We start from the raw sequence: 21,798 nt of genomic DNA, 5'->3' as shown, positions 1-21,798 counted from the left end.
CCAGACACAGCAGACGGACAGTGAACAATGCGGAAATAATATAAATGCTCAATAAGCAGAGTAAAGGCCCGTTCACACCAATGACAATAACTATAATGTTAAAGATATAGTTATAAATATCATTAAAAGAATAGCATCAGCACAATAGAGCTTGTGATGCTCCGCCCCTTTTGTATTTCCACAGATCTTACAGATTTATTAATGAAACATATTCCTGGTCTACTGACACATGACTTCAAACGTTACAATGCTCATGATAACTTTTGTTAACTCTACAATACGAAAACCAGCTGATTAATCTTTGACAGTGAGGCCATAGAAATATCAGAGCTGCAAAAAAGAAGTTAAAGATTTATCTGGTGCATAAGATCTAGATAATGATAACGCTCAGAGACTCGATATCATTAGAATCACTTTTAGAATAATTTTGAATGATAAAAACATTGACAGTCGAGCAGAATCATTCTTGCTTTAAGAGCTCGAGCATTTAAAGCAGCGGCTGGCACAAAACCTCAGCTTGTGGTGACCCACAAAATAAGACTGAGAGAGACATTCACCAAGGGTCTATACCTTTTAGTGTTTCCGGTTTAAACGGATGTTGTGTGTTGATCTAACTGCTGTACAGTTCGAATATAGTGAAGTGAAGAGTAAAGCTGACTCGACGCATCTCCATCTCTAGTCTCCTCATTTATTGCACTCCACAAGCTTATAATGAGCATTAATGAACATATCGTGCGCTGTGTGGACGCTAATATAGTTAGCATTATAGTTATTGTTCTAGGTGTGAAGCAGCCCTTTTGCATTAGAAGTAAATTAAAGGGAACTTATATAGTCACTTATATAATCTTTTTTCACAATCTAAGTCATCAAATTTACTATTCTGACCAATCAATCTGGCGAAAATTAAAAACCCTAGCATATGATAGCAGGTTTTGCAGCAGCACTAATGAGAAACAAGTGTATTTAAAATTCATATTCAACATACGCATGCATTCGTGCCAACAGATCCAGACATTCACCACAATATTATTAAACCAGATGAGTTCATTTACGCATGGTAAATTATCATGGTCTTTTTGAATGTTAGTTGATGATGCAAATAAATTCCAGTTAATTTACAGAAGCATAAGAGATTTGCTTGCCTAAGTATTATTAAAGATGCTTTTGCAACGGGCAGAAAACAGCTAAACTCAGATATCTTGTTGTATTTTCGTCTCCTACAACAACAACCTGAATATAATAAGCGTGAACCCTCCTCCTTGCACACTTTCCTTTGTGTTTATTCCAAGTCTCGCAAGACCTTGGTGATGTTTACCAGGGAAAGCTCTGTGTTTCGTCAAGCTCAGAAAGAAAGACTCAACCCCCCGAAACCCCCTCCACTTCCTCCAACAATATGAACAATATTCAGCCGGATCTCAGATCTGCTCACTCGGAAGCTTTACCGCAGACACGCTCGTGTCGTGACCCGTCGTGGTCCTAGAGGAGATGTGATATTCAGGAGAACTCTGTGCATGCTGGAGGTAAATATGCCTAATGCAAGTCTTGATGTGCATGTCATGCCAGAAACAGTGCATGCATTTATAATAGGAACTGTTGAAGGAATCGTTCACCCAAAATCATTTCCCCCGAGGACCTTTAATGTATAAAGGATTAAAAATGGTCAAAACACAGTTCAAAAATATTGTTTATGTTCTGCAGTAAGTGATAGAGGTTTGGAAGGACATCCTCATTTTTGAGTGAACTATCCCTCTAACTGTCAAGATATTTGGTCGTGTGTATTGAATCAAAAAGGAAATAGGTGGCGCATTCAGTGTGTGTTTTAGGGAACTTCTGTAAGAAATGTTCAAATCACAATCTGATGATGGTCATCTCACGCAGATGCTTATCTTTTTAATCTTAAAGACGAACTAATGGAACTTTTTGTGATATATCCAAATCCAAAGGAATAAATAATAACAGTATTTATGTTTTGTCTGATAACAATACTTAAAAAGGGCTTGGATGTTGCGGCCAATAGAAAATACGAACCATCACTTGTAATCTAACTATTTGTGGTCACTGAAATAATTTTTTTTTTTTTAATTAGTAACATTTTAACATATATGCTCCCAAACCGTCCTATTGTTACTCACTCCTTAAGGTTGTCAGATCCCCTCATAATTTGCAGTCTAAATAGATTAATTATCCAATAAATATGTTGAATTATGTAGCACTGGAAGAAAAAAATGGGTAATGTCATTGTCCTGGGAGAAAATAACCATAACCTTTACTGTTAAGATTACGGACATTTCTGTAACTCTAAAACACAACATAATGTGACTGTCGAGATTTACCCAGTGTTTTTGTGTGTTCTAGGACTTTTATTTTGAAGTGTATTTTCTGTTCCTTTTGTTCTGCTGATTCTCTTCCTGTGTTTAGTGCCTTGTTCACTTTAGCAGTGTTCGAAATCATTCAGTGTTCCCTACATTACTCTACTAATATAGTTCACTTGAAGAAGTGAATGAGAACGAGTGAGTGAATTCGGAACACTAGCGTGCTGAAAGAGCCGTCGCTTTTACATAGTTTGTGCTGTTTAATAATCATTTGAAACTTAGCAAACTACTCCAGTAGAAATTAAAGGATCTATCTTGAACTCTGTGATGGAAACCAGCATGTATAAACCTTAATTAATCATCAATAAAAAGGTATGTATACCTGTATGATATTACACTGTATCCACATTGGACCAGCGCTCATCAGATGATGATGATTATTCAGATGCAGCGCCATCTTCTGGTCAGACGCGGGAATTCATTCAGTAGACATTATTCTACTTCACAGTGCATTATGGGTAATCTCTAGCCGTTGAGCGTATATCGGTTGTACACTTTATTGTGGTGCATTGTGGTGCATAATGCAATTGAATGAGAGCACTCAATATGGTTTCAGACACCACTGCAAAAGGCTGTGCCCTATTATTAAGGGTGTAGGGGGTGTATTAATTCTGTCGATTTCAGAAACCGCCTTGGTTTCTATAGTTACCGTTGTTATTGATTACCCACACCTGTGTCTTGTTAGCCTCTTGTTTTCCTATAAAAACCCCAGTGTTTCACTTGTCTTTGTTCAGTTGTTGTCGTTACATGTGTTTTGTAAAGCTGTTGCGTTCTTGTAATTATTTTTGACCATGTGTTTGTTTAATAAACTGCTGCAATTAGATACCTCTGATCATCCCTGTTCAACCGTAACAGTAATGCGTCATTTAAAACACGGATAGCATACCTGTGAATGGTCAACACAGAAAATGTCTTCGAACTGGGACTTTTCTTAGATTCCCCGTGTTTATGTTTTTTTGCATGCACTTCATCTGGATATCAGTAAAAAATGAGATGCTGCATAGAAAGACTTGATAATACAGAAACATGCACTATCACACTATATACACTATGCACCCTAATAAGTGTAAAGCGTTAAGCTGTAAAAAATCAGTGAAAGGCTCGCTCTATAAACGTAATAATCTTTTTTTTTTAAACTGTGTACAATGAGATGACATTATTCTACTCAACCTACAACCATTGAACATTAGAAGGACATTTAAAAGTGTAAGAGCATCAACAAGGTATTTTCAACATGAGACCACGAATAATCCCAAAAGCACGATTCTTTCCACAGCAATAATGGACCTATAGTAATATATATCTGTATTATGAAACATACATAATCTATGATGAATGTTATATTTTGAGCCTTAATCACGCAGCATTGCGTGATCCTATTTCAAAGTGATATCCGTAATTTTGACAGATAAATTTTTTTATTTATTTACATGTGAAAACAAGACGTGAGGATTTGAGGAGAAAAACAAGAGATTCTTTGTATATTCCAGTGAATTATTAATAGGATATTGTAAATTAAATCGGGAGAACAGACCACAAATGTGCAGTATATGTTGTCCTATTTTATACTATTACAGCGGATTGCAAAGGGAAAAAAGGAAATAATGATCATGAGGAAAACAATGCAGTGACTGAAAAGAGCTCTTGCCATAGCTGTTCTTGTCATGTTAAAATACCAAGTGTTACGTTATTCTCATGATGTCTGAAAATAAATCATGAAGGAAAATGGACAGCTCATCCAGTCAAACTGAAGGATAAACTTTATTTGTAGGGCAATCTCATGATTTGAAATGATTAATTTCAGTCTTTTTGAAATTCCCCAAACTGGAAGTGCCATTATTCAAAACGCAGTGAACTCGTCAGGGGCCTGTACAAACTCAGGGTTACAGGATTAGTTTCGAGTTGACAAATCCAAACCAATCCAACCAGGCTTTGTTGTTACCATGATGCTGATCATCAACTTTCTCTGTCAACTCAGGCTTTATCCTGATTTTAGGAGTTCAGGTGTGACATCAGTATCGAACAGCCAATCGCATGCTGAGAAAGAGTGAAACTGCGATTCACTTCTCTCTTCTGCAGAATATTACAAGATTGAAAAATATGAAGAATTTAAACAAACTTACACAGCAAGAAAAAAATAGCTGTCTATGAAACACGACAACTAAAAGAAAAGGTCTTGCTATATCAGTGCAAGTAAAAGTTGTGAAGTTAGTTTATACAGCTGATAAAGGTATAGAGAGAATTGAACATTTAAGCTCACATGTAGTCATTTTATAGCTTTATCTACTGATTCTAAAGCGTATTTATATTACCTTTTATATATTTATTCCTTTAAACTGTGTGTAATATTAATTTATAAACTAAAATTGTTCATGTGTGATTGATTAATAATTACATAAATAATATCTAAATAATACAAAATTATTATTCTAAATAAGCGTCACTAAAAGCCAGACGATTTTGTCTTTAAAAATCATTTGCTATGTAGTGACCTTTCATTTGGAGTAGAAACAGGTGTAAGTGTTCATCGACATAGTAACTTACGCTCCACATCTAACCTGAGGCCTGTACCATGATGTTAGTTGAACAAACTCAGGGTTACAGGATTAGTTTAGAGTTGACAAAACCAAACCAATCCAACCAGGCTTTGTTGGTACCATGATGCTGATCATCAACTTTCTCTGTCAACTCAGACTTTGATCCTGAGTTTAGGAGTTTAGGTGTGACATCAGTATCGAACAGCCAATCACACGCTGAGAAAGAGTGAAACTGAGATTAATTTCTCGCGAGAGAAGCAGCGCAATTCACTTATTAAATAAAAGTATTAAAATAGTAAGAATTTAAACAAATTAACACAGCAAGAAGAAAACAGCAGTCTATGAAAGAGGACAACTAAAAGAAAAAGTCTCGCTACTGTATATCAGTGCAAGTTAAAGTTGTGAAGTTATTTTATACAGCTGATAAAGGTATAGAGAGAATTGAACATTTAAGCTCACATGTAGTTATTTTATAGCTTTATCTATTTATTTATCATTTTATAGCTTTATCTATTGATGCTAAAGCGTATTTATATTACTTTTATATATTTATTCATTTAAACTGCGTAATAATAATTGATGAACTAAAATTGTACATGTGTGATTGATAAAGGGAATAAATATTACATAAATAATATCTAAATCATACAAATTTATTATTCTAAATAAGCATCACTAAAAACCAGACGATTTTGTCTTAAAAAATCATTTGCTATGTAGTGACCTTTAATTTGGAGTAGAAACAGGCGGAGTGACTTTATCGCATCAGGCATGTGTCACTTTGCTCACAGCTGATTGGTCCAAGTTCAGTTTGCAACCTCTTACCTGGAACATAACCTGACCCGGACCAGGTTAGCCGTGGAGCGTAAGTTACTATGGTGATGAACACTGCTAAAAGCCAAACCACTTTCATGGTCCCTAAAACCCAGGGTTGACGCAAACTAAACTGAAACATAGCTGGCTAGCCACCTAAACCGGCTTCATGGTATAGGCCCCTGGTCCGGGTCAGGTTATGCTCCAGGTAAGAGGTTGCAAACCGAACTTGGACCAATCAGCTGTGAGCAAAGTGTCACATGTCAGATGCGATAAAGTCGCATCAGTTTGGCTAAAAGCCAAACCACTTTCATGGGGCCTGTTCTTCGTACGTCACTAACTCAGTTAGCCGGATTTGATTGTTGGCGATTTGGCATGATCTTGGATTGTTTGGTTCTTCGACGCTCATCCTGGACTTGCTGTCAAAGCAACAGGTGCGCCAGCTTGAACCTGCTCGCGAGCAGGCTTATTTCATGTTAACAGGATTAGATCGCGGCTTTTTAAGCGGAGCTGATACGGGAAGTCTTTTAGCGCAGGGCGATAGTGTACTTTTTGAGAGATATCATTTTTCTCATGACTCGTGAGGATATCGTTTACATCATTAATTTGTTGGAAACGCATAAATGTTCGACTCGTCGGAGTCGGGCTTTAATAACAGTGCAGCCAAGTTACCATTGCGATTCTTATCCAGATTAGTATTATATCAAATTTTAAAAAGGCAGTTGACTGACTATAATCTCTTAGATGGTATGTTCCATATCACAAATATGGCCAGGATCTGTGCATGACTCAAGAATTTTCAGAGATTTATGCACATTATTTGAACGTGGTAAGGAAAAATATAAATATCAAGCTCACTGTATTACATACAGGTATGCTTATCCTAACAGAACTGAATTTTTCCATTAAACAGGTGATTACAACAGGATCCTGCTTGGAGACAGGTGTTTTATGACCCCATTCCCTGACCCAAACCCCAGACCAGTTACAATGCAGCTCTAGCCAGGACAAGTGCACACTATGAAGTGAACTTTAGCCAACTAAAGTATCTGAGAAGTCTGAGGGATACACCTGACAGGGCCTGTGACATTGCATGGGCCATATTAGACAACATTGCACCATCAGAAAAAAATGTAAAACATTTCATTAATGTTTAATAAAAGACAAGACAAATATGCTTAGTTCCTTGATTTTTATTTTAATTGTTCTTTGTAAAGAAAAGCCAGTGATCAAGTCATCTTTTGCCTGCAAATAATATATATTGTACTCTGTGTGAAATAATATATTAGCACTTACTCTGAAGTTCCTATGAAGCAACTCTATCTCTAGTGCCAGTTTTTTCTTCTTCTTTAATTTGTCAAGTATTTTCAAAATACTCTGTTTTCTAGGGATGGGGGTAAACCTGTCAAACACATGGCTTATGCATCAAAAATTAAAAGGAAAAGTACAACACTGCCCACCTCTGCATCCCTGCTTTGTGCAGACTCTTCTGTAGATGTGGACTCCTGCAACTCATATTAGAAATAATAGGTACTCAAATGGGCATTGTAGCTACTTTCTTCCCTTTTGATGTAACATTAGAAAAAGTCCACTTACTGCACATGCTTCAGCCAACACTTGCTTGGGAACACATAAAAGTGTTGGTGTATTGTTTAATACTGCACAAAAGAGAAAAACACAATTTCATTACAATGAAGTACACTGGAGGGAAATGTGATCAATAACTCATGGCAACATATATTTATTTTTACATTAACTATGTAGTTTCACAGTCACACATGTAGACTTTCACAAGTCAAAGCAATTCATTGCTACTCAAGGTTTAACAGCTGATATGACTGGACAGCCATTTGGATTATAGGCCTACTTAATTTAATGCAGAAACAAATTATTTTACAGTGTACTAGGTTCATTTCCCAGCAGTGAAGGTGTTCTGCTCCAGGGATGCCCTCCACAAGGTTCACACTCAACCCAAGCGCCAGCTCTTCTGCTGGGTATAATGTGGGAGTGCAGGACCACCACCTGTTTGTTTTTCTTTTCTTTTCTTTTTTCTCAGCCTTTTTCTTGGTTGCTTTTATAAACAGGCAAACATTTATTAACAGTGCCTTTTTAAAAGAGATTAGTTAGTACAAATTACTATTATGTAGAATATTCTAGTACTTCACTTTTACTTGTTCCCATGTTCTAGTAGTGGGTGGCGACTCTGACATTACAATGAACAAAGTTATTAATTATTTAGAAATTATTTAAATATCAAAATATATACTTTAATAAGTGATAAAAACATTTAACTACAAACTTAATTTGTCTGCTACATTTTGCCAGCCCTCTCTCTTGGCTTTTGCACACTTTGAGGTGTTCCCTGGCGTTTTAATTAAGATTTAAAATTCTGCATATCCTTCAAGCAATAACTCTTGCTCTTCTGTGGAGAAAAAAACCAAGCGCGCTCTTTGGCCACGGTGAGACGCCAATAGCAGCGTTGCTGATCAATGTTTCTACTATCGATACATATCCCCTTTTAACCCAGCGCATGAACGCGCAATTATCTCAGATAACTCAATCCAGGGGCCTATACCATGAAGCCGGTTTAGGTGGCTAGCCAGCTATGTTTCAGTTTAGTTTGCGTCAACCCTGGGTTTTAGGGGACCATGAAAGTGGTTTGGCTTTTAGCAGTGTTCATCGCCATAGTAACTTACGCTACACGGCTAACCTGGTCCGGGTCAGGTTATGTTCCAGGTAAGAGGTTGCAAACTGAACTTGGACCAATCAGCTGTGAGCAAAGTGACACATGCCTGATGCGATAAAGTCACTCCGCCTGTTGCTACTCCAAATTAAAGGTCACTACATAGCAAATGATTTTTTAAGACAAAATCGTCTGGTTTTTAGTGATGCTTATTTAGAATAATAAATTTGTATGATTTAGATATTATTTATGTAATTATTATACCCTTTATCAATCACACATGTAAAATTTTAGTTCATCCATTATTATTACGCAGTTTAAATGAATAAATATATAAAGGTAATATAAATACGCTTTAGCATCAATAGATAAAGCTATAAAATGACTACATGTGAGCTTAAATGTTCAATTCTCTCTATACCTTTATCAGCTGTATAAACTAACTTCACAACTTTAACTTGCACTGATATACAGTAGCGACACTTTTTCTTTTAGTTGTCCTCTTTCATAGACAGCTGTTTTCTTCTTGCTGAGTAAATTTGTTTAAATTCTTACTATTTTAATACTTTTATTTAATAAGTGAATTGCGCTGCTTCTCTCGCGAGAAATTAATCTCAGTTTCACTCTTTCTCAACATGTGATTGGCTGTTCGATACTGATGTCACACTTAAACTCCTAAAGTCAGGATCAAAGTCTGAGTTGACAGAGAAAGTTGATGATCAGCATCATGGTACCAACAAAGCCTGGTTGGATTGGTTTGGTTTTGTCAACTCTAAACTAATCCTGTAACCCAGAGTTTGTTCAACTACCATCATGGTACAGGCCTCAGCTATACTAATCATAACCGGCAGGAGTGTTCGAAGAACCTAATTAGCCGGATCATGATGAGCACGATCATATTATCTTGGCTGTCTCGTTTGATCTCGGATGTTTTAAGCAACGTACGAAGAACGGGCCCCAGGGTCTCTAAAACCCAGGGTTGTTGCAAACTAAACTGAAACATACCTGGCTAGCCACCTAAACCGGCTTCATGGAATAGGCCTCAGAAATTGTTACACGCCTGTGTGTTTTTGGACTTATGAACCTTCTGTTCATTATGTTCAGTTTCCAGCCACTCCGTGTTTCCATGATCATGTCTTCATTAGTTTATTTGGTTCAGCTGTGTGTTGTTCATCAGTCTCGTTTGCATGTATATAAGCACTCAGTCTGTTTTTGGTCAAGCTTTAGTTAACGTTATGGGTATGTATGTGGTATTTTTCTTCTTGTTGATTCTCCTGTTTATGGTTTGGATTGTTTCATTAAAAGTCTCCTGAAGATATCGCCTTTGTCGTTCACTTTAATACAGCCACATCTCGTCAAGTCTCCTTCATTTATACAGCGCTTAACAATATAGACTGTTTCAAAGCAGCTTTACAGGGATAATAGGAAATTACAGTAACAGGTTGTTTAGACTTTACAGCAACTCTAGAATAAAGTTATTGTTCCAAGGTGCAAGCCTTGAACATTTTTGGAAAACTTTATCATCTCCGCGTAAACTTCAGAAACGTGAATCTGTGAAAACGCTGACGCGTGCACATGCGCATCACGTGTTTAGTCTATAGATATGCGCGTTGGAATATATATGTGCATGTAGTCTTTCTTCACAAACTCACCCTTAACAAATTACTTGTCTGGTCTTAAAAATTCATAATAAAGAATCGTCTGTCGCTTCTGCGTGTCCATGTGAACTGGAATCATTTTGACAATGTTTTATCTGTACAGAGGTGAAGGGAGGAGGCCTTCACAGGGAGCGATGACTAATAAAACAACTGATAAAAATAATCTCGTCATTCAAAGGCAGAGCTTTGTGTTAAGTGGGAATCTTCACTGGTTCTCTACAGGCCTCAAACCATCAAGAGTTTCAACCCCAGTCTCTCCGTCCCCATTAAACCGGCTGTTAATAAATGATTTTACTGCCATATTTGTCTTGTTGAGCAAACTAAGCCTCAGAATTGTTTCCACTAGAGGACCTCTCTCCATCCGAATCTCTCCACGACACCGACTCGATCGTTTACAATAGCGGCTGAGCTGTTTAATGCAGCGCAGGGAATTATGTGGTGGAATCGAGTGTTGTTTGACTTATGACTGAAAGGCGAAGCGAGAAGTTTAGATTAGGAGGACTTGAGTGACCACATCTGGACAGTGTTTCACACAGCTAGCGCACTCGTGTGTTCATGACATCTAGTTCGAGGAGAAGGTTGTGAACGTCGCAAGATAATCCGGTGCAGTGTTGTGTGTAACTCATTACAAGCAACTTGAGATATGTAATCAGATTACTTTTTTCAAGTAGCTAGTAAAGTAATGCATTACTTTTAAAATTTGCTGCAAAATATCTGAGTTACTTTTTCAAATAAGTAACGCAAGTTACTTTGTTTCAACATTTATTGACTGACAGCTCTCCTGTCCCCATGTTGAGACAAATCAAAGTGCAGAGGCGTTGTGTGTGTGTGAACATGATGGTTATTGTAGTTCTAGACTAAATATGAGCATGTATTTACTCATCTCACTTGCACACAAAAAAGATTCAATATTCCTCAAAATGAATAAAATCAGTGAAATGCTGATTCAGAATACTATGGAAGACTCCACCAACTAAATATATTAAAACATACATTTGTATGCATTTATTCCCACTTTTTTGACCAATGTACTTGCTTCTGACCTTTGATGCTTCAGTTAAACCATTGGCAAAAATGACTATAGATTTTGTTTTTGTTGGTAAAGTATGTTAAACTTTGTTATCCTGCGTCTTATTCTTCTGTTATCCAGAATGTCAGCAGCTGAAAGGTTTGTTTGAGCGGCGCCCTCTACTGTTCATGTGGGAATATGCATTTCCTTCAGCTTTATTATTTCTATTTTGGTGTGAAAGGGTCTTTACATTTGCCCAAACATATAACTTTTTTTTGTTTTAAAAAAAACAAGCCCAGTCCAGGTGAAAAAAAAAGGAACTAAGTAACGCAATTAGTTACTTTTTACTCATTACTTTTCAAAGTAACTTGGTGAAAGTTGCATGCAATGCAAACAGGAATCCCAACATGTCCTGATTATTCCCATCTCCTGTTGAAGATAGTCGGACTCGGAAGTGCTTGGAGTTGCGAATCTTTGATGAAAGAATGGCAAACATGTTTTATTGAAACATTTTCCAATACATTTGACTCTCTGATATATAGTGTCTCCAGAGACTGTCATTAGCTCATCCAGGCCACCGTGTTTACAGCAGAATCACGTTTGCTCCCAGGAGAGCACATATGCCTTCAGTGGTGTATCTGTGTCCCGGGAGAAGAGCACGCACCATCTGCTGGTAAAACTACACCCTGGAGTAGAGCTGGAGTAGAGCTGGAGTAGGGCTGGGTCGCTGCAGGTCAATAATTGGCAATCGGTTAGCAAAAAAAATTCAAAGGGACCAATAACCCGTAAGGGTTCTCAATGTTGTTCTTTTAATAATAAAGTCTAATGGTGTTTGGGTAAACAAAACTGTCTTTTTAATATTTTGTGTTTGAATGCATATACATGTAGGCTATAAAGCAATGCATTTTGCCTAAAATTTTAATATTGCATTGAGAGACTCCATGCTGTATTTATAATCTGAGCTCATAAAAATCTGTATGTATGATAATAGTTAAAGGTAATATTTGTAAAATATTGATTGAACGTAGCTTGAGGGACTGACACCGCAGACACTAATTGACATGCCAACTTCCCATATGGTCTCTTACCGATATTGATTTATTTGATTAAATGGTTGTGAGGAGTTTATTTCTAAATATCAAATGGCAGTGAAAAGTGTATAAATTATCATTTTACATAAAAGAAGCAGAAAAGAGGACAAAACATGTGATGTAGAATATTCTACAATTTTGGTAACAATGGCTTAGCAGAAATAGTTGCTACGGTTCATTTTTCTAATGTAAAATCATTAATTCACGGAAGGTTTATTCCTGAAACAGTGCGTTTGTCTTGGACGTTTTTAAATGTTACTTGTTTCAGAACGTTCAGAGAACATTTACTTGTTACTTGTTTCAGAACGTTCAAAAGTAACATTTCCCATAATGTTTGAAGAATGATAAAATGGAACGTATCCTTAACATAAGAACTTATTTTTTAAAAAAAAACGTTTGGAGCGTTTAGATAACATTCGTTTTCTTAACTCTCTTAGAACATATTTTTGTTTGTGGGGATGAATGTGTAGGCTAGCTTCAAAAAGTGTAACGAGATTTAAGAGGTTTGTTTAATGTTGCTGAGAGAGAGAGAGAGAGAGAGAGAGAGAGAGAGAGAGAGAGAGAGAGAGAGAGAGAGAGAGAGAGAGAGAGAGCGACGCTGTGGCTGGTTGTGGTGTGTGTGACTGAAGATCAGGAGAGAGAGAGAGAGAGAGAGAGAGAGAGAGAGAGAGCGAAGCTGTGGCTGGTTGTGGTGTGTGTGACTGAAGATCAGGAGAGAGAGAGAGAGAGAGAGAGAGAGAGAGAGAGAGAGAGAGAGAGAGAGCGAAGCTGTGGCTGGTTGTGGTGTGTGTGACTGAAGATCAGGAGAGAGAGAGAGAGAGAGAGAGAGAGAGAGAGAGAGCGACGCTGTGGCTGGTTGTGTGTGTGACTGAAGATCAGGAGAGAGAGAGAGAGAGAGAGAGAGAGAGAGAGAGAGAGAGAGAGAGAGAGAGCGACGCTGTGGCTGGTTGTGGTGTGTGTGACTGAAGATCAGGAGAGAGAGAGAGAGAGAGAGAGAGAGAGAGAGAGAGAGAGAGAGAGAGAATGAGAGAGAGAGGATGAGATTCTCCGGTTGATCTGATCTGTGTGTGTGTGTGTGTGTGTGTGTGTGTGCGTGTGTGTCGGCGGAATGGAGGTCTATCCTCCTGACACTGAAGGGATGATGGAGGCTTGGCTCGACGACCACCGAGAGTTCGCACATTCTTACTTTATACGAAAGGCTTCTCGGTAAGTTTAAAGGCGCAGATTGGCAACTCTTGGGTCAGTGTAAAGACGAGGCAGTTCTGGAGTAATGAGACTGAATGTAGAGCAAGACTCGCGCGCTGCAGCTGCTTATTCATTATCATTATCGACACATGTATCTACAAACTATTTTACCTTTGTACTGAGTAAAGAAAAGGGTCAGTTTATAGGCTACTGCATATTTTCCCGTGAACTCCTATTTAAACATAATGTGAAACTTGATTTATAAGAGGAATCAAATCTGAGGGTTTGTGTGTAGCCTTTCATTCACATTGTAGGGTTGTTTTATGCTCTTTATTAACATCATCATCAGCTTCGTAGAGTTGATATACAACAGCTCACACACTGTTTAACCAACAAACAAACAAATATGTGTATGTTTAAATACTGATGTGATTGATATTGATTTGATGTTTAAAATGCACTTTAATGCAGAGCTTAAACAAATAATCTGCCTTAACTGTGATGTTAGATGAATTAACACACCTGCATTCACTTGTGATTGTGTGTTAGAAATTTGGTCTGTCCAGTAAAGGCGAAGTAATGAAGAAAAATAAATGAGAACTTATGAAAACAGTATAAAAAATTTAAAAACTATCCAAGCTAATAGCTATTTTATGAGTCACACATTTTCGTACGAACCAAATTCATATGAAATTAGCCATTAATTCACCAAAACATAAAATAGTTACGAATTGCATTGAGATTAGGGGTGTAACGGTTCTAATAGCTCAAGGTTCGGTTTGTAACACAGTTTTATGTTCATGGTTTCGGTACGGTTCGATATGTGCTATGTTCAGGGAAAAAAGGACTACTGTCAAATAAAAATAAAGAAAATAAGAACAAATAATCAAACAACAAATAACAGCACAAATAAATACAATAGAGCAAAGATACTAATCAAATAAAATGCTTTTTTAGAAATTGAAAAATAGAAGTAATCAAATGTAAAATAACATTGCATATTTGACTGTATAAATTAAAGATGAATTCTTATTAAACGTTACAACAGCTATTCAATCCAGAGCTGTGAGTGATTTCCTGGTCTTTTGATGTTTGATTAACATTAAAAACACAGACAGAAGGAATATTAGGCTTCTGTCACTTTAAGATATAATAAACGGATCCAATATACCGATACTGATACACATGCCTCGACTGTTTCATTCACAGAACACGTAACCGACATATATGTCTACTCTCCAAAACGGGCATGTTCACATCATTTTTGTGTGAATTTGTCCAGTCAAGTTTAAGACTTGATTAATATGTGCACGCTGTCTGAGACGTGTGCACACTTCGGATGAGTGCACACACACACACACACACACTAATCTTCTCACAGCACGCGCGAGTTCTCTTTCACGTCTTGCTTTTGAATGTTTAAATTGGCAAAAAACACAGATAGCAACGTGTGCAGTTCAGGTTTGAACGCCCAGGGTAAATGACTGGTCATGTTCCAGCAAACGGCACTTGTGTTGAACAAAGTTTACAAAGAGTGGCCGTTTTGTTCACATTATCGCTGTTGTAATGTATTATTGGGGAGCCAGCATGTGGATCCATCGACAGAAACATACATTAGCGGAACTGTCTGTTTAACGCGTTGTTATTTTCAACAAACCAGATTATAGATGCGTCATCAGATTTGAGATGAGCCGCGGTGCAAGTGCCGAACCGTGGGTGGAGAACGGTACGGTTCATCATCGGGAAGCATTACACCTCTAATTGAGACTGTGTTAAAAAAGTGTAGAAATTCTCCCAAACCTTGTGTTGCTCCCGTCTGTGTGTAGCGCGGCTCTGCACTGAGAATCCCAACATATGGAAAAGTTCGCCAAAGTTATTGTTAAAAGTCAAGTGTTTTGTGAACCTGTCTGTGTTATACTTGAATCATTTTACTCTCACATCTGGCCAACTCTTATTTTTTCTGGACCACTGAAAAAAAAGCCCATGCAAATCCTAATCATTTGATTGGCTGGGATACTGTCGCTTAGCACGAGTAACTTAGATGTTTATTAAATGGTTGGATGGTGTCTCTTCAAACTGAATGTTATTTATTTAAACTATTCTAGCCAAGGTCAATTCAGGTCGAGTCCATGACTGTGGTGGAGTTTGAATATCCTCTTCGGATAATAAACATTTCATTGAAAGCATTTGTTTTGGTCTATTTTAATGCTTGCATTGTAATGTTATCTTAATAAAAGCCACTACACAGTGTTGTTTAGACAGATTTTGGATGTAATTCACCTGCTAATGTTATGATCTTATAGACTCCAAGGTTTTCCAGTTAATCTCAAGGTCCCATTCAACGGCTAATGAAAGCGTAGAGAATTTAACATAGATCCTTTGTAACAGTTCATAATATATATTGAGTTATAGTATTGAGTTTATGTGCTGTGCATTACAGTACAGTACTTTAGATTGATTTCAGAAAATGTACTGTTTTTGTATGACTAGGCTATTATCTAGTTGCTTTACCAAGATGAGCACCAATTAACCTGACTTGTCTTAAAGGACTTTGACACTAGCACCAAATATACAATGCATTCAATTATTATTGTCATGCTAGGTAGCTGCACGATTCTGGATAAATTGAGAATACATTTTTTTGTTTGTTTAAAATAGGGATCATGATTCTCCCACGGTTCTGAATGGACAATTAAACAAAATAACATGTTTTAATTTACTAGAGGTTCTGACAAAACGTTGATCGCTGCAGTCTATTTAAAAAATTGCTTTATTGATTTGAAATATTACAAAAAATCGGGTTGAGTGAATGATTCAATGACTCACTCATAAAGACTTCACTCGTTTCATTTCTGGATGAATCGGCGATTTTGAACAAATCTCTCGAATGAATGATTCAATGACAAACACATATTTTAACAGTCCCTTTGCTACTGGTGTAATGATGAAATTGATAAACTCTTTATTTGAAGCATCACATTACTTCCCAAAGTTAATTCCCTCTATTTTGATCTCTACCTTAGACATCAGTGTTTATATCCGAACAATATACTTTTATCCCAGTACTTCTGTGATAATATGAATGATTATCTGATACTGTGTGGTTAAAAAGGTGTTTGATGACAACTGCTATATCTGGATCAGAACGCAGATCTGAAGTGCTGTGATCGTACCAGTCAAAGGTTTAATAGACATAGAAGAATCGTTGTCATAAGATCGCATGGATATTTGAATCAAGATTGGCATCTTTTATCGATTAATCGTGCAGCTCTAGTAAATGCTGAGAATCAGTTCAAGAGACTTCTGAGCTAATGTTTTTGATTGCATTTCTTTTTAAGGGAAATGGTCAACGCTTGGTTTGCTGAGCGTGTCCACTCCATTCAACCGGCTAGGGAAGCGTCAAAAGCCCCGCAGGAATCTTTAACAACCCTTCATCCAGCCGATGCCCCGAGTCCGGCTCCATCCACACCAACACGAAAGATCTCAGCGTCTGAGTTCGACAGGCCGCTTCGCCCCATTGTCGTGAAAGACGCCGAGGGTTCGCTCACTTTCCTAACCGACACAGAACGGGTTCAGATGCCTCTTCCTCCTTCCCAGCGCGCAGATGTGGGCGGAGGGATTATGCATTCAGGAGATCACCAAAATGGTGATCGCTGTGCTCGTTTGTTGGACCTTGTGCGCGATGTTTCAAGTCACTTGGATCTTACTGCCCTCTGCCACAAGATCTTCTTACACTCTCACGAGTTGATCGCTGCAGATCGCTACTCGCTCTTCTTGGTTGGAGAGGACAGTTCAAACAGAAAGTTCCTGGTGAGCCGGCTCTTTGATGTCGCAGAAGGATCCACTCTTGAAGAGGCTTCAAACAGCGGCATTCGCCTCGAATGGAACAAAGGAATTGTGGGATATGTGGCAGCCACTGGACAGCCTCTGAACATCAAGAATGCATATGAGGTGAGAATGTCATTTCACCAGTGCTGACTATAAATGAGACAACCTAAATTGATTGAGAATCCATCTCTGTGCTGACCATCATTTGACGTTTAACATTTAAAATCCTCTTCTAGTCAATAATTTTATCCCTTAAAACACAATTTTTGATCTGCAAAATTACATATTTAAAAGTTTTTCCCTTGAAAAATGCCTTGTATCAATGTAACTCGACCCCCTTGCCTCATTTAGTATGCGCAGTTCTATGAATATGCAAATGAGCCCCGCCTCCACTCACTCACTCACTCAGAGATCCACTCGTTGACGATCACACGTTGATCTGATTGGTTACAAGGTCGTTTTTGGCGTCAGAAACACCAGCGATTTCAAAGCGTGTTTTTGAAACCGTCTTTGGTTCACTGCAGTTTTAAGGAGAAAATACTCAGCAATGCTGTCGACTTATGAATTTACACATGGTTTGTCTTAAAGGATATAAAAAAAACCACATAGACATATAAACAGCATTAAAAGCCTGATTTTCAACACAGGGGGACTTTAAATGAGAATGACTTACAAATTGCATAAAATAAATATAAATTATTGGTGGCTACATCAGCAACAATATCATGAAAACAGCAAAGCTTTTCTAGTAACAATGCTAGTTTTCTTCTTTATGTGCTCACAATGAAAAATGCCAATTATCCAGTACTAAAAATAGTATAAACACACTCTTGCTTGTATTTTAAGACATTTGTATCATAATGAGGATGGTCTAGTACTTAAGAATAAGATAATGTCTCGCTATTAAGACAAGTTTGATGTTCTTCCCTCAGACAAGTTTAAATGTACAGAATAGTTTACACTGATAATGAGTCATATTTTAACAGATTAATGTCTCCTCTTATCTGATACTTCTATATTATTTTGTCATGTGCATATAAAAAAAAACTCTTCATTTTGAGAGACTTAAATAACATTTTCTGCTTTATAATACCCTCCTAGTCAATAATAAAGTCTCCTTAGAAACGCAATTTAGGCTATATCTCTTAAGGCCTTTGATTAGATTTAAATTTTGTATAATGATAGCAGGTATTTTTAGCCCTTTGTAATTTAGTTTAATTGCGTTTCTCCCAGGGAAAGGGAGAGAAAGAATGAACGATTAAAGTGAAGAACAGGATGTGTCTGATTACGGTGAATGTAAATCTTTAACCATGTTTGCCTGCGAGACACTGCGTCATATAAAGATGCAAAGGTGAAAAACTTAATTATGATGCTTTAGAATATTAGAACATGATGAAATCAAGAAATGGTGCCTTTACAAGTTATTTGTCTTAATTTGTGTTGATTACTTAAAGGTGAAGTATGTAATTTCTGTGCTAAACAGAACTGCAGTTGCTCTGGTGTTGCAGGACCTGCCAAATCTGTAAATGTCATGTAAATGAATCACTGGAGCCACAAGAAATGAAGAAGAAAATGACGTCATGATAATGTTGAAAGGAGAACCGACACACAGTCCAAAGGCCATGCGAACCAGACATATCATAGTCCTCAATCTGAGCTAAACATAACATTGGATTAAACAATGCAGTGAAAATGACAGCATTTTGATTTTTAGGGTAGAAATTCAATATTAAAGTGACCCTATTACTCTTTTTTAAAGTCTCCTAGATTTGTTTTGGCGTCTCCTATAACAGGTTTACATGCATCCAAGGTCAAAAAACACTTTAATTTTCTCATAATGTACATAAGATGATCAGCTCTTTTCTCTCAGTGTCTGACACGGTTTGTTGGAAGATTCAGTCTCTCTAAGCTCCGCCTCTCTGAGAGCTTCCTCTGCTCTGATTGGTCAGAAAGCAAACGCTCATTATCATATCTGAATGTCAGGTCTTGATACAGCGATCAGTAACGATGGCGTGGGTTTTACCGTATCAATCTCATCAAAGTGGATTTGCTTTGTCAGCAGAAAACAGCGTCTTCTCGAACACGAACAACACGAACCAAACTCTCCAGTCTCAGATAAACTACAGTGTTTGAGGGCGGAGCTAAGAGACGCTGTTCAGCCAATCAACACCACAGACTGGAATTATGCAAATTAGATACAATTCAGCAGGAAGTGAGACTGGAGTTACTGACGACTCGTTTCAGCAGTTCAGAACCGCTTCTTTCTTCTAGGAGAAAATAAATGTATTTCTATCAGTAGGATAGATAAAATCTTAGATAAAAAGATAGGATAAAATCTTTCACTTTGATCTTTAAAGCTTTGCAGACCTTTTACATTCACAAACAGCTCTTTTACACACTGCGTGAAAGGTAATATTGGAAAAAGCACAATAGGGGCACTTTAAATTGAAGGGGTCTTATTAAATGGGCAGCTGCTTTTTAAAATGCTGATATTAATGTAAGCCAGGATAAATAAAGATGCCAAAATAAATTTTCACGGTTGATTTTTCCCACTGTTTTTCCTGCATCAGGATCCACGCTTTAATGCAGAAGTTGACCAAATTACAGGATATAAGACGCAGAGCATCTTGTGTTTGCCCATCAAAAATCACCGAGATGAGGTAAGAGATCAGAAATCTTGAACTGTTACACTATATATGTAACATTTACGATCAAAACGTCAGTGCTGAGTCTGATCTAATGCTTAAAGGTTGTTGGTGTCGCACAAGCCATCAATAAAAGGTGTGGAGAGAACAGCAGCTTCACAGAGCAGGACGAGAGGGTGAACACTTTTGACCTTTTTATATTATAGTCATTTTATTGTTCCTGTCTCGTTCTGGCTCTATAATACTGGGTTTATTTTTCATCGCAAAAGGACTTTTCTTCGTACCTGGCTTTCTCTGGTATAGTGCTACACAACGCACAGCTCTATGAGACATCGCAGCTGGAGAACAGGAGAAACCAGGTATGCTGATTTTCCCACATTTTAGTAAGAAATCAGTTTGTATAGATGCAGATAAAGCGTAACTCGGCGTGTGTTGTAGGTGTTGTTGGATCTGGCGAGTCTGATCTTCGAGGAGCAACAGTCATTGGAGGTTTTACTGAGGAAAACTGTGGCCACCATCTTGTCTTTCATGCAGGCTCAAGAATGCACCGTCTTCATTACTGACAGAGAAACGTCTGTAAGACCAAAATATTGCTTCACATTTACTTCCAAAAAGCATAAACTTTCAAAGAATTGGTGTGAGCATAAAACATGGGAATATCAAGCATGTTTTGCATTTCTTTAGAAGACATTGGCTATCCAAAATTTAGGATGCTTAAAACACCAAAGATTCACGACGGGGTGAACTTTTCTGAATCTTGGGCCAAGAAACATTGAGAACAACTGAACTATGGGGTTGTTTAGAAGATTAAAATACAAAATCTAAATCTCTTTTATTTCGATTAATTCCAGAAATGTAATGGTGCATGACTAGACTCTACAGAGCAACACTTTCTTGTACATTTTCCCCCCAATAATATTATGTTTTAGTAATAGTTTGCCACTGCTAATATGCAGCATTTAGGCATTTTAAAAGAGAGGCTGTGTTGGATATTTCCATTACTGAGTGAGAGAGTTAAGACACACTTGCTTCCTTTATAGCAGACTGAATTGCTTCCTTATTTGCCACTGACATTTACCTAATGTACCCAAAATACCAAATATTTTAAAATTACATCTGCATTTCCTGAAGGAAATACCAGTGCTTGCAGAGCAGAAAAACAAAGGTGTTTAATCAGTTTTACAGTAGGTGATCTTAGGTTTCAGGCTTTCTGTGCTGCATCACAGTCTTAAACTGTCTAGATATTTTTCCATTAAAATGTGCAAATTTAACAAAAAATTGGAAAACGCAAATAAAGCAGTGTTTCCATCCCATGTGTTCAAGAGAACAAAATAGTCACATCCCAAGAAATTGGTGCAGAATATCAGAAATAAAAATGAAAGCTGCTGCAGTCTTTCTCTTTCTCCATCCATCATAAACGAGTGTGTCTCAGAGCGTCAGACGAAACACAATAAACGCGTTCATTCTCTTGCGTTCGGATGCTGGTGTTCGGGAACACACTCATGTGTGTGAGATGCTTCTGGAGGGAATTAAACCCAATCATTCTGATCACACACTTTGAGTTTCAGAAAAACCAAACCAACATTAGAGATGCTGCGATGCCATTGGTCCGCTGGTTATTCCAGTTATCCAATCACAGCTGACGCTGAGGAAAAGCCACATGAGTTTATAGTTGCGCATCGAGGGATTTATTCTGTAAATCATAGTTTATGTGCATCGGATAAAAATGGATTCGCGTCAATTGAACACATTTTTTGTTAAATTTTGCACTTAATCACAAATAATTTATGCACATCTTAGCTTTTCCATCCATCGTTTTTTATGCGATATCCCAAAATCCGCATACAAACAGGTTGATGGAAAGAGCAAATCAGCTCTTATTTTCTGTCAGCAAGAATCATTGCATTCATCATTGATTTGCAGTGTAAAGGCGTCATAAAAAAGATGCAAGAAGAACAACAATCACAATTCAGTAAG

General features: G+C 37.5%; 1 protein-coding gene across 4 annotated transcripts in view; it reads left to right on the top strand.

Moving 5' to 3' along the window:
• Window positions 1–21,798, top strand: part of pde5ab (phosphodiesterase 5A, cGMP-specific, b) — a 63,986-nt gene that overhangs the window by 14,481 nt on the left and 27,707 nt on the right. Inside the window, exons 1-6 of one of the 4 annotated variants that reach the window (XM_077201524.1) lie at window positions 1,379–1,520; window positions 16,687–17,299; window positions 19,747–19,836; window positions 19,926–19,997; window positions 20,091–20,180; window positions 20,260–20,397. In XM_077201524.1, the coding sequence (XP_077057639.1) occupies window positions 16,691–17,299; window positions 19,747–19,836; window positions 19,926–19,997; window positions 20,091–20,180; window positions 20,260–20,397 (999 nt within the window). In that variant the 5' untranslated portion in view covers window positions 1,379–1,520; window positions 16,687–16,690. Of the gene's footprint in view, window positions 1–1,378; window positions 1,521–12,608; window positions 13,370–16,686; window positions 17,300–19,746; window positions 19,837–19,925; window positions 19,998–20,090; window positions 20,181–20,259; window positions 20,398–21,798 lie in introns of those variants that run through there. The other 3 variants (XM_077201521.1, XM_077201522.1, XM_077201523.1) reach the window with 3 other exon arrangements.

This window comes from Siphateles boraxobius, unplaced genomic scaffold (assembly GCF_051911475.1).
Source record: "Siphateles boraxobius isolate OS27281-9 unplaced genomic scaffold, OSU_SipBor_1 48, whole genome shotgun sequence".
In the NCBI taxonomy this organism is placed as follows: domain Eukaryota; kingdom Metazoa; phylum Chordata; class Actinopteri; order Cypriniformes; family Leuciscidae; genus Siphateles; species Siphateles boraxobius.
The sequence above is the reverse complement of the archived record's forward strand: the minus strand, read 5'-3'. Positions and strand labels throughout refer to the sequence as shown.